The 16,071-nt window shown below is 35.8% G+C and overlaps 1 protein-coding gene across 1 annotated transcript; it reads left to right on the top strand.

Annotated features, from left to right (window-relative positions):
* Positions 1 to 1,118: 1,118 nt before the first annotated feature.
* On the top strand, positions 1,119 to 15,787 carry LOC128989890 (glutathione S-transferase 1-1-like). The gene is made up of 6 exons (XM_054412015.1): positions 1,119 to 1,233; positions 3,158 to 3,310; positions 13,597 to 13,655; positions 14,203 to 14,344; positions 14,721 to 14,885; positions 15,521 to 15,787. The coding sequence occupies exons 2-6, from the start codon at positions 3,164 to 3,166 to the stop codon at positions 15,662 to 15,664; spliced, it is 657 nt and encodes a 218-aa protein (XP_054267990.1). The 5' UTR covers positions 1,119 to 1,233; positions 3,158 to 3,163; the 3' UTR covers positions 15,665 to 15,787.
* Positions 15,788 to 16,071: the final 284 nt, after the last annotated feature.

Genomic DNA, 16,071 nt, shown 5'->3' with positions numbered 1-16,071 from the left:
GACAATCCTCACACTATTTATCAGCTATTTTTCAGGTCAATAAGTCATGCTAACCCCCCCCCTCCCCTCCCCCACCAACACACGCAATACGCATACAATTACTGTAGTGTGTACAACCAAAGATTACATACGCAAAAGTACAACTAATGACTCAATGGTACGACGCACCTTTTAGAATATAACACGGTCAAAAAACGGCTGTTTTTTAGTTGGGTGCTAAATTGATTATTCTCACCTATATATCAGAGGCTTCGATCCTGAAATATATTATGTTGTTTTATTGACCACAATTAGGACAAGAGTAGATATTTCAAGGAGAGTAAATAAAAGGACCTGTGTTGGAATTAATGGGATGATGGATTTGCTACTGACTAATATAAGCTATTTCTTACAAGAACTATTTATGTTTATTTACTTAAAGCCCAATTTTAACTATGAGAGAGAGAGCCGGGTCCTCTTCCAAACCGTGCAATTTCTATAATTTATTTATTTGACGGTAACAACCATTTACAATAATATGCTGTAATTAACAAAACAATACGTAGCGGTATAACAATTTATTGCTAACATTGGTGTGGTGCGTAAAACATAATGACATATTTTTGACTAAAGATATGGCGTACAGGTGAAGAAAAACTGAATACAACAACTGCGCTTTGTCAGTTGCTCTTAAACCACGGATAAGTTATTTTTAACATGGAAAAGGTCACCCTTCCACTAAAGAATCGGCTACACAGCTTGACCATGTAGATGAGATGTCTAATTGAGTATCCAAAGACGAACACTCCTACCATAGATAAAAGGAGTATATCTCCATGCTCCTACACGCCGGTTCATCCCACAAAATAACGAATAAATTCCTTAAAAACCAAGACCCAAGCCCACTCAACAGGTTTAACGTCATGGGTTTTCGACAACCTCCCCTCTTCAGTTCTAGCGCCGAGAGCTGGAATGAATGTAACTTTCCAACAATACACCACAACAATACCAAGAAGTCCTCTCAGTAGTGCGTGGATGACTCACTCTCAGCGCCACGGTCGGCCGGCCGATGTGTGAGGAAAGGACCTTGGGAATACCCACGATGATGTCATACCCACCGTTTCTGATTGGCCGACACACCGACGCTACATAAAACTACGACGCACCTTCTCACCGCTTCATTCCAGAACAGAACAGAACATCGTTGGCTTCAGTCAGTGTGTTGTGTTTGTTATCTAGTACAAGTTTGATCAGGTAAGGAAAGCTGTTTCAGCTTATTTAAAGATTGTTTTAAGAATAAGATTAAGAATTGTTAGCTTCTTTAAGACAAAGAACGTTTTTGTAGCAACAAAATCAAAATGCTAGTCGATTGGCTTAAAAAAAATTATTTAATTTTATCCAAGCATTTTTATTTTATTGAAGAAGTAGGCTACACAAAAGTTATTGAAATATTGAAAGAACGTGTTATTTTTGTCTGTATATATGTTATCTTGTTATTTTACTAACTTGACATTGTTGTGGGCCAGGGTATGTTGGAAAGTTGCATTCATAATGACAATTTGACCTAATTAAACTGATATGCTAATGAGTCCCTAAACTGTAGGTCTAATTTACATAAAAATAAAAGAGAATAATAAATCATATTTATTAATATTATAGTCTCTTCAATACACTGAACATAATACAAATGCAGTCAAGTAGCCCCAGTTCACAATAGGTTGAGAAGTTTACTTGCAGTATCACAAGTCAAGTCTATGATTTTAATTTACCTACAATAAATATTTATTTGAATTAAAACATAGTTACCCTCCATCATGCATTCTTACTTGTTGCTATTACTTGGGACATTATTTTAATTAATTTAAATTTAATGTGAACTAAAATGTAGTAAAATTCTATGGTTGAGTATTTTGAAGTAGATATCGGTATAGTTCGATTTACCTACCCCATTAAGAATATTTTTTAGTTACCCATTTTAATTCATACAATATACTGTATAATGAACACTAATTGAAACTAAGAACTAATTGAATCTCTATATAAAAAAAACATTGATAAAGTAATAATTGTAGCTGTTGAAAACACTCAATAGCTAAGGGGTTTGGGTATGCCTGCTTGCTGCTGCTTGCTATTATAATAAGCAAGTATTTGTATTACATTCTTCATCAACTTCTGCTTGTCACTAGCTCCTAAGTCAAAGTTTATACATATACAATCTAATGACCAACAGAGTTTGGGTTCATAAAATATTCTTTAAAAGTTCAGAACTTTATGATGATTGATGAGCTATACAGCGTGGTGTATTTTTTGCAGTACAGTTCATAAAGTAAAATACCTATGTAAAATTAGTCTCTTTTTTGGTAATCATTTATAAAAACAATAAAAAATTTCAATGTTCTGAATAAGTCGACAACCTCAAACTCGACAAACTCTGGGTCCACAAATTGTGGAGTAAGTGAAGTTTTACTGTAACAACGATTTCCCACTATCATTATCAAACATGAGTTAGTCCAGATATACTCATTTCAGGTAATGGAGTTATATTGTTGACTCATCTATTAAACAAACACACACCTTGTTAGAGATAAACAGCTATCTTAAAGATAATAGAGACTAAAATGCACAGCTTGAACTTGTCTACATTATTGAGCTATTGAAGATTTATTGATACTAAATTTGGATATATTTATGGTATAATGAACTGTTCTTAAAAATGCTGCATCATTCAGAGGTTTAAAGTGTCAAATAAAAAATAATAAAAAATATGTATGCTTATAATTTTGTAACTGATTTACATTACTGTATAGTTATTTACTCAAATATGATTAGCTACATTTTCAATTTTTTAAAGAAAGTAGCTGGCCCTATGTTTACCACTGCATTCATTTAACTGACTTATGTTTATGTCTAAGCAGGTAATTAAACCTTAAACAAAACCTTGCACCATCTAATAATTTTTAATGTCCCTGGGAGTATACACATTCATAGATTTTATCAGTCAATAATCAAACTAGATACTGTAACAATGCAACAACGGCAGGAAAGCAAATTCAGTAGAAAACGAGTATAATCTTTTGACATTTCATTGAAAAGCACTTACACTGATTGATGATGTGCTACCTCACTTACTTTTTATCACTGAAAACTTAATCTCAATTGGTTATTTTTCATGTTACAGTTGAAGATGACTACTCCCATCAAGGTATACTACGCTCCGGCCAGCCCTCCTAGCCGAGTGGTGCTGATGACTGCTAAGGCCCTCGGTGTCCCGGTGGAGCCCCGCATTGTAGACCTGGCCAAGGGAGAGCACATGGAACCTCAGTATCTGCAGGTGAGATGTCCTACACATTTGAGTAGTAATGTGATGAGTACAAGTATTTAGTTTGCTAGAATATTTGCTCAATTCTGCTCTGAATCCATTTAGTATTCGATTACTCTACTCGTCTGTGGCAGGGCCAATTTACCAAATAGGCACGGTAGGCACGTGTCTAAGGCGCGAGGCGATTAGCTTTTTTGGGGGCGCCAAAATATTGAGAAAAAAAAAAAAAATTGGCGGTTGTATTTGCATGATGCAGTAAACTTCTGATAATCCCTCGCAGCCGTGTAGACATCGTAACCGTCTCCCACGATTGAGGCAAAATTCTGACTATTTTTGGTCATGTAGACATAATTATTGCCTTCCACAATCTCTGCAATATATGTACATATCCCAAAGTCGTGAGGAGATTATCATTGTCTACCGCGAATGAGGGAAAATTCTGATAATCCCTCGCAGCTGTGTGTAAACATATTGTCATCTCCTGCGGTCACTGAAACGTCACTGTTGTCATCAGTGCCGGATTTAGGGTACTTGAGGCCCTAGGCCAAATTACTTGAGCGGCCCTCCCCCTCCCCCTGTGGTGGAAATTCCTTGCAATCGCGGAAATAATCGTGAATATCTCTTATGCATCAAGGGGTAGTGATGTAAAATACCCAGGTATTTAAAACTCAGGGTAAATACCCTGGGTATTTACCCGGGTAAATACCCAAAATTCATAAATACCCGGGTATTTTGGGTATTTATGAAATCAATTGAAATTCATTTTATCCACCCCTAAATATGTTATTGTTGTCATTACATGATAAATTAGGATAAACACCTTTTACAGTAACTTGAAGCTTTGCTAGTACCTTTTATTTAAAGATTTAGCACTTTTTTTATGAAATCAAGACAACACCTCATCAAAAAATAGTGAACCTAAACCTACTTCTACTGTTATTAAATTATGATAGTTAACAAAATTATTATTTTGTAAAATGGCTTGGAAGGCTAGACAGACCCAAGGCCTGATTGATATAGGCAGAATGGCAGAATACTGAAAGTACAGTAGACTCCCTCTTATCCGGACTCCTCGGGACCGAGGCTAGTCCAGATAACGGTTTTGCTGGTTAAACCGACGTCCCCAAAAACTTGTTAAAACGGAAACCGTGTACCGGTACTGTCATATTCGACTTTAATTTAGGAGAGCATTGTATTTAGATACGTGATCACTGGTCTCAAATCTTTCCCACGAGAACAGTCGTTTCAGTACCGCTCATTTCTTGCCAATCTAGTCAGGTTAAACGAAGTTTTTACATCGTTGGGTTAAACCAATGGGCTGGTAAAAATTGTCCAGTTAAAAGGTGTCTGGATAAGAAGGAGTCTGCATTAAACTTTTCTGTGTTACCGCTTAGTTGGGAACAATAATATATTTGGATAAACCTACTAAAAGATTTATCTCCTGTTTTTTGGTCTAACTTTGATATATATTTTTGAAAGATTTATTGTGCTATAGATTCAAATTTGTTGTATCACAAGTTTATGAAATTAGTTTTATTTTTATTTTGATACCAACAAAAGATCTAGAACAAAAATATTATTAAATCCTGCCATCCTACAGTTTGAATTTTAATTATTTTCTTAAGTTGTTTACACATAGGCCACTACTAGGTTAAATTTTCCTGTCTTTCTAAATAATAATTATTATTTTACAAATTATTTTTCTTCACTTTTAATAAAATAAATTCATCTATCTATCATAGAAATTAAAAAATCATAAGTAGTCAGGACCAGTGCAACCATGCGACAAGGGTATTTATGCCGATTATGCTTTATGCTCAGACCTGGGTATTTATGGTGATCATACCGAGAAGTAAAATGCTAGTAGTGACCATATTAAATTTTGTTTAACACATTTTATTATCATTTTGCTATCTTTACAAGGTAATAATTGCAAAAAAACATCTCAATCTTCTCTAACTTTAATACAAATGATAAATACCCAGTTTTTGGGTATTTACCCGGGCCTGGGGTAAATACCCAGGTAAATACCCAATTTATATTTACCTACCCACTGGGTATTTACCCGGCCCACATCACTATCAAGGGGACATCATCATTGACACCCGTGATCGTGGATGAAATCGTGGACATCTCTCCTAAATCAAGTCAAAGCAATCATAGGTATACGAGAGCGTGGCAAAATCATGAACATCCCCACGGGCTGCAACAAAGGGACATTATCACCGTCACCCGCGACCGCAGTAAAATCGTTAAGGGGATACGCCACTATCTCCAACTTTATTTTTATTTTTTAATTTTTGTCAACCTAATTAGTATATTTTGTTTATACTCGACTTATTTAGAAGATTTAGGTCCAAAAAATTGAATTTATGACTTATTTACTAAATGTATATGCGGTTTTAGTTTTTTTCACCCAAATTTTTAGGGATTCGGTATTGAGAATAACTTTTTAACTACTGAACTGAATGACATATTCTATTTATTTCCTGATTCAGGATTAAATAATGAGTCATTCTGTGTATAATCGTTATGGTAACTAACAAAACAAGATTTTTAGGACACTTTATTCAAAATATAAAAAAAGCTAAAAAAATTTAAAAATTAAGCGTAAACATAAATAGTTTTAGTAAATGTAATGCTATAGGGGTTTTTATACACACAATCCCTTATTACTTTATAAAGAAGGTCTGGTGAAAATTTGAATACTATAAGTATAGTACTAACGGAGTTATTCTAACTTTTGTACAATAACAACCTAAAAAACACGGTATTGAGATAATCGCAGGTGATTGGCAGAACTAAAATCCCCATGACAACACTAGTTTATTATTTTATATTATATATAAAAATACCAAAGTACTTATTTTGTTTTAAATAAATGTACCCTACTTTAAACCTTCATAATACATAATTATGATACAAAATCAAAAATGTAAATATCAGGAACAAAAAAAATAAATAGTCAAAGTTTTTTTCAAATTACTGGTTGCGGCGTTTTATATTTTATTTATTTTATACTAGGAGTTGTCAGATTGGAAACATTTTTTAGGTAAATGTTCACAACTAAATAACCTATCTAAAAATGCAACTTTTGGAAAATGTAAAATAAATAAAAAATATGGCCCAGAGATAGTGGCGTATCCCCTTAACATCTCCCGTGGCCCGCAATCACAGGGACATCATCATCAACACCCACGGCTGCGGCAAAATCGTTAACATCTCCCGCATGCCGCAATCACGGGGACATCATCATCGACACCCACGGCCGCGGCAAAATCGTGAACATCTCCCGCGGGCCGCAATCACAGGGACATCATCATCGACACCCACGGCCGCGGCAAAATCGTGAACATCTTCTGTGGGCCGCAATCATAGAAACATTATTATGGTCACCTGTGATCGCGGCAAACTAATGGTTAAAAAAATTATTTGTTTATCTAAAAAAATTGTTGTGCAATCTTCTGCGGCCCCCTCTTGCTTGCGGCCCTAGGCCGCGGCCTAATCGGCCTAGTGGTAAATCCGGCACTGGTTGTCATTCGCGATGGCGGTAAATTGAAAATTCCAGGTGGATATACAAAATTCACTGGTTCAAAAACCTTATGCATAATTCACGGATTCCCGGTTTTCCTGGTTGGTGGACACCCTGTATATATATTGCAAAGGGGCGCTACTATTAGTTGTGCCTAGGGCACTGACAGGGTCAAAAACGGGCCTGGTCTGTGGCGCTTTTGACTCACAGTAATAACTCAGAGTACTATTTTAACTCGTCTCTGTCCGTTTACACTCAGACTCCAATACATATAGTGTTGGATATAGTATACAAACATTTCACTTAAATAATCTATGGTTTATATTTTGTATTGTCTTTTCCAGCTGCTATGAAAATATGAACTTTTATAATTTTGAGACATATGATTTTGGAATGAATTGTTATGTTGAAAATAGAAATAATAGTTTGGTAGCATTTTACTATGATTGAGTAACTTTTCTTTTGTGAATAATTAAATTATTTTCTGCCCAGTATCTAGTCTATTTCTCTTTCCATTTTTGACTTTTAACATTTGGCGACCGTGACAGGACTGTATGAGTTCTTAAACAGATAGTCACTATTGAGATAATGGAAAGAAATAGGAAACTAAGAAAAACCTTGAGAACAGCATTTACCAGAATTTATAATGGGATAAATGAGGAGTTAAGCAAAGATGAGCAAGACCTACACAATATACAGGGTAAATTGAGCTCTCTGGAAGGTAAGATAGAAGAACTAAAAACTTTAGACAGGGAAATTTTAGATTTCTTGCTTGATTCTGAAGCAGATGAAGAAGAGTTAAATGAAGAAGTTAGGCTAGCAGATGAATATGTAGAGAAGTTTAATCGAATTAGTTTAGCTGTACAGAGTAGATTGATTAGGTCTAGGGCCACTTCACCTAAATCCAATGGGTCTGTAATGAGTAAATCTACTGCTGTTAGGACTAAGCTGAGGCTACCTACTATTGAATTCACAAAGTTTAGCGGGGATTTGAAGGATTGGCTCCCTTTTTGGGCACAATTCAAAAGAATAGATGATGACGAGAATATTGACGATATTGATAAATATCATTATCTTGTGCAGGCTACTTTAGCTAATTCTAGGGCTCGTCAGCTGGTCGAAAGTTATCCTGCTACCGCTGAGAACTATTCAAAAGCTTTGCAAAGTCTTAAAAGTCGTTTTGGTAGAGATGACCTTCTCATAGAAGTGTATATTAGAGAGCTTTTGAAGTTAGTGCTGAGTAATTTAAACAGTAAGGTAGAAGTTTCTTGCATTTACGATAAACTGGAAACCCAACTAAGAGCATTGGAGACATTAGGAGTAACAACTGACAAATGTTCTGCTATGTTATATCCTCTTATAGAGTCTTGTTTGCCTGAGGAACTGTTGAGAGCTTGGCAGCGTCACTCCGGCTATGAAGTTGATGCTGAACTTAAGGATAGACTTGATGGTTTGATGAAGTTTCTGCAAAAGGAGGTTGCTAACGAGGAAAGGATTACTCTAGCCGCATCTGGTTTTGAAAATAGTAAGCGACCTAACCTACAGTCTAAAGTAAGTAAATCTACTGTATTTCGACCTAAGCCGAGTTACGCCAGACATACTGAAATGATGCCGACAGCTGCTGGTTTAGTTAACCCAACGATGTCTGATAATTTAAATACTAAAGACGCTAAATGTATGTTTTGTGGTTCTAACCACTTAGCTGAAAACTGTAAAGACAGTAGATTGACAGTAGATGAGAAGGTGAAAATCGTTGGAAAAAATGGTTGTTGCTTTACTTGCTTGAAGTATGGTCATAGGAGTGCGCAATGTAAAGTTAGAGTAAAATGTCCCATCTGTGGAAAGAGGCACACCGCTGTTATGTGTAGGGCATCTGCTGCAGAAGGAAGTTCATTGAGTGAACAACCAGGCAAAGAAAGTTCTCTAGCAAACAATGTTCACACAGAAGTGTTTTTACAAACCTTTTTAGTAAAAATTAGAAACCAAAATCGAGAGCGAACAGCACGTGCTTTAATAGATACTGGATCACAACGGTCTTATATTTTGAAAAATACAGCAAAGGAATTTGGATACGACATAGTCAGAAAGGAGAAGCTAGCTCATGCTTTATTTGGTGGCACTAGTACTGAAACAATTGAACATGCGTGTTATAAGGTTAGACTAAGTGACTTAAATAACAGTTATGCCTGCAATTTTGATGTTCTTGATCAAGATATAATTTGTAACGATGTTACAACAGTTAAGCCTGGTCCTTGGTCCATTGAGCTTGGAACACTGGGAATTAATGTAACAGATGGAGACGGACCTATTGAAGTTCTGATAGGTGCAGACGTTGCCGGGAAACTTTACATTGCGCACTCCTATGACCATACTTCAAGCAAGTAAAGCAACAACCATTTTTTCCAACGATTTTCACCTTCTCATCTACTGTCAATCTACTGTCTTTACAGTTTTCAGCTAAGTGGTTAGAACCACAAAACATACATTTAGCGTCTTTAGTATTTAAATTATCAGACATCGTTGGGTTAACTAAACCAGCAGCTGTCGGCATCATTTCAGTATGTCTGGCGTAACTCGGCTTAGGTCGAAATACAGTAGATTTACTTACTTTAGACTGTAGGTTAGGTCGCTTACTATTTTCAAAACCAGATGCGGCTAGAGTAATCCTTTCCTCGTTAGCAACCTCCTTTTGCAGAAACTTCATCAAACCATCAAGTCTATCCTTAAGTTCAGCATCAACTTCATAGCCGGAGTGACGCTGCCAAGCTCTCAACAGTTCCTCAGGCAAACAAGACTCTATAAGAGGATATAACATAGCAGAACATTTGTCAGTTGTTACTCCTAATGTCTCCAATGCTCTTAGTTGGGTTTCCAGTTTATCGTAAATGCAAGAAACTTCTACCTTACTGTTTAAATTACTCAGCACTAACTTCAAAAGCTCTCTAATATACACTTAAGAGAAGGTCTATGAGAAACGATATCTGCTTTCCAACGGGTTAGTTGCGATGCACACTTTGTTGGGCTGGACTTTAATGGGAAGAACTACAGTTGAAGGGAATGACAGGTCCAGTTCTATGGCAGTAACTTCTTTACTGTCCCCTATTGATAATAAATCCATTTCAGATTTGTGGAGTTTGGATGTTTTAGGAATCAAGGATCCAGTGGAGGTAAAGAGTGAATCTTCAGTTAAAAGTAGAACAATGGAACATTTTGTAGAATCTGTTTCAGTGGAAAATTATGGCAGATATCAGGTCAAATTGCCATGGGTTGAAGATCACCCGCCGTTTCCTACTAATTTAAAAGTAGCACAGAAGAGACTCAGTAATCTTACAAATAAACTAAATTCTAGTGGATATCTTAGTTCATATCAACAGGTGTTGTCTGACTGGGAGGAATTAGGTATCATAGAGAAGGTTAACGATGCTGATTTGGAAATTGGTCACTACCTACCGCATCGACGTGTGATAAAAGAAAACAGTCTTACCACGAAATTGAGACCTGTTTTTGACGCATCCGCCAAAGAAAAGAATCAGCCCTCGTTGAACGATTGTCTAGAAAAGGGTGACAATCTAATTGAATTGATTCCGTCCATGTTGAATCGTTTTAGACTACACAGATATGGAGTTGTTGCTGACATCGAGAAGGCTTTTCTGCAGATTGGTGTACATAGGGACGATAGAGATTTTCTTCGTTTTTTGTGGATTAATGAAGATGGTCAATTGGTTGTTTACAGACACGCTAGAGTGGTCTTTGGAGTTACCTGTAGCCCATTTATGCTAAGTGCAGTAATCAAACTTCATTTAGAAAAAACATTAGACTTGATAGATTCTGGATCGTTAAATTACTCAAGAAAAGTAGTAGAGACACTGTCGAAAAGTTTCTATGTAGATAACTGTATGGCAAGTTTTGATGACTTTTCAGATTTGAATCAATTTGTAGATCAAGCGACTTCTGTAATGAAAGATGCTAGATTCTGTCTTCGGAGTTGGGAGTACACAGAAATTCAGAGTTTCAAAAATGATTCTACCTTGACACCTATCTTAGGTTTAAATTGGAACAAAAATACTGACATGATTGAGTTGAATTTTGAAAACTTTGAGTTTAAAGAGCCTGAAATTGTTACAAAGAGATCTATTTTGTCTTTTGCTCACAAGTTGTTTGACCCCATAGGTATAACTTGTCCTGCCACACTCTTGCCTAAGATATTGCTGCAGAAAACGTGGGAAAGTAAAATTGGATGGGATGACAAGGTTTCAGAAGAGTTGAAACTTTTGTTTTTAGATTGGGCAAAGCAACTTGAGGTTTTTCAAATTTGAAAATTCCAAGATATTTTGGGAATGAAATCGGAGGGAATATTTCTTGGACAGTTCACTGTTTTTGTGATGCAAGCCAGGACGCTTATGCGGCCGCGGTTTTCCTGAGGGGTGAATCTAATGGACTTGTCACAGTTCAATTAGTTCAAGCGAAGAGTAGAGTTGCACCTGTCAAGAAGATGACTATTCCTCGACTGGAGTTATTGGCGGCTACCATTGGCGCTCGTCTAACTGACAATGTCTTAAAGAGTATGGGATTTGAAAATGTCAAAACATTTTATTGGACCGACTCAACCACCGTTTTGTCATGGATTCGTCGAGAAGATTACTGGGGAGTGTTTGTTTGGAACCGAGTAAAGGAAATAAGATCCCTTAGTAACATTGAATCTTGGAATCATGTTCCAGGCCATATGAATCCAGCTGATTTGCCTTCACGTGGATGTTCTCCTAAGCAGCTAGTAGAGTCGAAATGGTGGGAGGGACCACAATGGCTAAGAAACTCATCAAACTTGTGGCCTAACCAAAACTTCAGTGATGTTTGTGATGAGAAAGAAGTAAATTCTGAACTTAGGAAGATCAAATCAACCACAAAGATTCTGATTAATTCAAAACCTGAAACAGATTGTTGGTACTACAGATATTTCTCCAGATTTGATAAAATCGTCAGATTGGTAGGCTGGATTTTGAGATTTTGTTGTAACACAAATATGTCTAAACAAAAGATATCAGGAGGATTGTCGGTTGATGAATTGATTAAGGCTCAAAATAGAGTGTTTAAACTTATTCAGAAAGACGCTTTCCATAGTATCAAGGATGAAAAATTGAGTTCATTGTGTCCGTTTGAAGACAGTGATGGCTTATTCAGGTTAAAAACGAAAATCACAGAGAGACCTGATAGTAGGAATTTTAATCTTCCCATAGTATTGCCGAGTAACCATCCTGTTGTTCACAGATACATACAATACAAACATGAAGAAAATTCACATGTTGGAGTCCAAGGATTGTTATCTATTCTCAGAGAAGAAGTTTGGATTATTAGTGGAAGAAGAACTGTAAAATCAGTTATTGACAAATGTGTCAAATGCAAGCGATATTGTGTAAAGAGTTTGGATACTGATCCAGTACCACTTCCTTCGCAACGGGTTCGAGATGCTTCTGTTTTTGAAGTCTGTGGAGTTGACTTAGCTGGACCTGTTTTCCTGCGAGATGGACAAAAAGCTTGGATTACATTATATACATGTGCAGTATACCGTGCCGTGCATTTGGAGTTAGTTACTTCATTATCGACTGAGTCATTCTTGCAAAGTTTGAGAAGATTCATTTCCAGACGGGGTCGACCAACAGTCTTGTTTGCAGACAACGGCACTAACTTCCGAGGGGCTTACAGTGCGTTGAAGCAAATCGATTGGAATAAGATTGTTGAGTACAGCACAATCAAACGTATAAAATGGAAATTCAACCCACCTGAAGTGTATACATAGATATGTATACATAATGTTGTGATTACAGCATATAGTTTGGTAGCATTTTACTATGATTGAGTAACTTTTCTTTTGTGAGAAATTAAATTATTTTCTGCTCATTATCTAGTCTATTTCTCTTTCCATTTTTGACTTTTAACATATAGAGTTGTTTATGTGTACTGGCGATTCTGAGAACCATGCTTGAGCATTAAACACATAAACCCTACTCTCGATTGCAGCGCTAAGAATTCATAACTGATGACCATAAATCCAGTACCAAGATTATCAGAGAAAAAGTATCGAGTCAACTGGATAAGTTACCTAATAAAGTAAAGTATTCGACTTGTGTTGAAATTGTCAAATATAACCAACAAACGCAACTACTGTAGTGCTTTCAATTAGTACCAAGTTGCTTAGCTTTGTAAAATATTGTTTGGTACTGACTGATGTAAAAAAAAGAAAATTGATAGAAAACGAGATAAAAGTTTTATGTTAAGCTATACTTTATTTGATAATGCATTAGATTTTTTCTGTCAAATATTACTAAGTTTGGTTTTTGTAACCAATATCAAATAATGTTCAATTCAGAAGTTCCATCTGCGAATGAAATAGTTTGAAGACTTTTAAAGCGTTAAACATTAAAATATCAAGATTATAGTTTTAAAATTCAATCTGTTTTAATAATACTTTGCATTGGTACTGAATACAGGGTATTTTGGAAGTCCAATATATAGGGCCAAGAACCTGTCAGATATAAGAAGATCATAGTTTTTTTGGAGTTATCATAACAGAATCTATTTATTAAAAAACACAGTGGCGTAAGTACATCTAACAGCCCCCCGCAGTGATATGTTGTGCTCCTGTGTAAGGCTTTGCCTCACACACGAAACTTGAGCACACCGGAAAATGTCACTTTTGGTACTTCTAATGGAATGTACTATTTTGATAAAATAAACAAAACTAAATGTTTAAATTTTTTTTCTTTTTCAGATTAACCCTCAACACACAGTCCCTGCCATTGTTGACAATGATATCACACTAAATGAAAGGTGAGTAAATTGCATAACCAAATACTGAGGTAATTGATAGCTATGGTTATGTCTGAATATGTTGGCTGTTAAACCTACCACTTGAGGCTTTTGTTAGATAAAAGTTGATAAAGTTGACCCGTGAATGATCAAAATGAGTTGTGTTACCTATTTTGCGGAAAATAGGCTTGATAAGATAATTCTTTATAGGATTAGCAGAATTATCTTTTTGATATGTCTTAACATGTTCTTTGGGATTATCTCTTTCTTTAATCTTCAACATGTTTATAGAGGATTGTACATAGGAAAACACAAAACACCAGGCTGCAGTTTGTTTAACTCAGCTGCAGTGAATTTAAATATAGAAAATTTCACGGCAAAATATAATTTTTCAAAACCACAACATATGCCATAAGCCACATAGTTGACAAAAGACATTTGCCACAATTACATCACTGTGCAATAATTTATTCACCCATCAATTTGTCCTATTGAGCATATTGAGAGATGAGGATGGACTAAAGTTGGTGTTTTTTAATTCAAACTAATCAAAGTTTTCCTTTTGTAGTCGAGCAATCATCACATACCTGGCAGACAAGTATGGCAAAGATGACTCTCTCTACCCTCGCTGCATCAAGAAGCGAGCCGTTGTCAACCAGAGGCTGTATTTTGATGCCGGAACTCTTTTCCAGAGATTCGCTGACTACTATGTAAGTAGGTTCTTATGCATTTGCTTGAGAAATGAATAAAGTTGTAGTAGGATTGAGGTCAGTCAAATATTAAGTTTTAATTTTTCGGTGGCACAGTCAAGTTGTTAAAGGACAGACGGCGGTGGAATATTATTAGGTCTTGCAGGGATGTTCATTGTTTAAGATACTGAATAATTTCCCACACTTTTCCAAACTAATCCTTTAAAGAACCGTTAATTTGCAAAGTGTTTCTCTCATCATCTGCCTTTAAAAGTTGCTTGAACACCTAATGTGTTCCTACCTTACCTCTTTAAGTTTGAAAACATGTTGACAAATATAAACTTAAGAAATGTTAATAATAAACCTGTAAATTTTGACTATCCTTTATCTCTTACAGTACCCAAATTTCTTCGCCGGCGTGCCATTTGACGAGGAGAAGAAAAAGAAGTTGGATGAGGCCTTCAGTTTCCTGGACCAGTTCTTGGAAAAGACCCGCTGGGTTGCTGGAGATGACATCACTATTGCAGACATCGCCATAGCTGTCACTGTCTCCACTGCTGAGGTAAGATACTATATGATAACAATAAAGTTGCAAATTGCTCATGTCTTATTTCAGAAAATGCTTCAAGAGTTTTATTTGGAAACCTATTTTCATGTTCAAATAGTATCTTTTAAATTTGCAACGCGGTGTGAAGCTAAAAAAATATCCTCTTAAAGCTGCACAAAAACACAGCTACAACTGCCTTCATTGCTTAAACAATTTGTTATTTTTTCATGATTAAATAACTTTAAAATCATTAAATGAAGAATTTAGATTCCCAAAATATTCTACTTAATTTATTTTTAACCAGTTGTGAGGCAGGGTGAAATAAAAAAGTAGTTGAAATTGTAAACCTAACAATATTGTAAACATCGCAGACAATGCAGACATGTACTAAAATCTTGCATTACATTCACTATTCACAAGACTAAGTGGTGGACAATATCAGTACTGTACAGTATACCCTGGTTGACCTAAAGCACAAGCATGGTGGATCTAAACTTAAACTCATAGATTGCAGCACATACCAGTCTACCTATAAGTAAAAAAAAAATAGTTTTGCTCAAATTAGTGTAAGGAAAAATTGGTTAAGAGATTATTTTGTCCGATATTTCGGCTATTTGAGCTCAAAGGTCTAATAAGAACTTTATTCTCAGGTGGTTGGCTATGAAGTCAGCAAGTACCCCAATGTAGCAGCGTGGCTTGCCAAGTCCAAGACTACCCTTCCCGGCTACGAAGTCAACCAACAGGGGGTTGAAGCATTCAAAGGGATGGTCGACTTTCTTACCAGCAAGAAGTGAACACATAACACGGCATTGTTAACCAAAGAGTATTATTTATTAAGTGCTTTTTTATGTTGTATTATTAATTAATGTTAAGTGTAAGTTAGAGCTATAAATAAAAAATAATTTTGATGTAACAAATATTTTCTTTTGTACCCTGATAACAATTTATTTTTAAATTGGTTTTTCATAAAAGTAAGGATTTAAGGTTTTAAGCTAGGATTTTCATAAAAGTTGATTTTCACTAATATATTGAAATAATTTGGTCTATGATGGTAACTGTAGAAAACTCCAGTAAAAAACAGTTTAAACGATACTTCTCATTGGAAAATCGTCCAACTAAACAGAATAAAGGGTAATGACTTTGAATTGTGAAGCAATAGATCGAAACAAACCTGACGCCATTGTATTACTCATCTCCATTC

The sequence above is a fragment of the Macrosteles quadrilineatus genome, unplaced genomic scaffold, assembly GCF_028750875.1.
Source record: "Macrosteles quadrilineatus isolate MER2022 unplaced genomic scaffold, UCM_ALF_1.0 Scaffold_3__2_contigs__length_128488019, whole genome shotgun sequence".
NCBI lineage: Eukaryota > Metazoa > Arthropoda > Insecta > Hemiptera > Cicadellidae > Macrosteles > Macrosteles quadrilineatus.
The sequence above is the reverse complement of the archived record's forward strand: the minus strand, read 5'-3'. Positions and strand labels throughout refer to the sequence as shown.

Excerpts from the sequence above, each read along its gene's own strand:
- LOC128989890 (XM_054412015.1), top strand. The coding sequence starts at position 3,164 with ATGACTACTCCCATCAAGGTATACTACGCTCCGGCCAGCCCTCCTAGC. Across the intron at positions 14,345-14,720 it reads AGAGATTCGCTGACTACTAT|TACCCAAATTTCTTCGCCGG; the intron begins GTAAGTAGGTTC and ends TATCTCTTACAG. Across the intron at positions 14,886-15,520 it reads TCACTGTCTCCACTGCTGAG|GTGGTTGGCTATGAAGTCAG; the intron begins GTAAGATACTAT and ends CTTTATTCTCAG.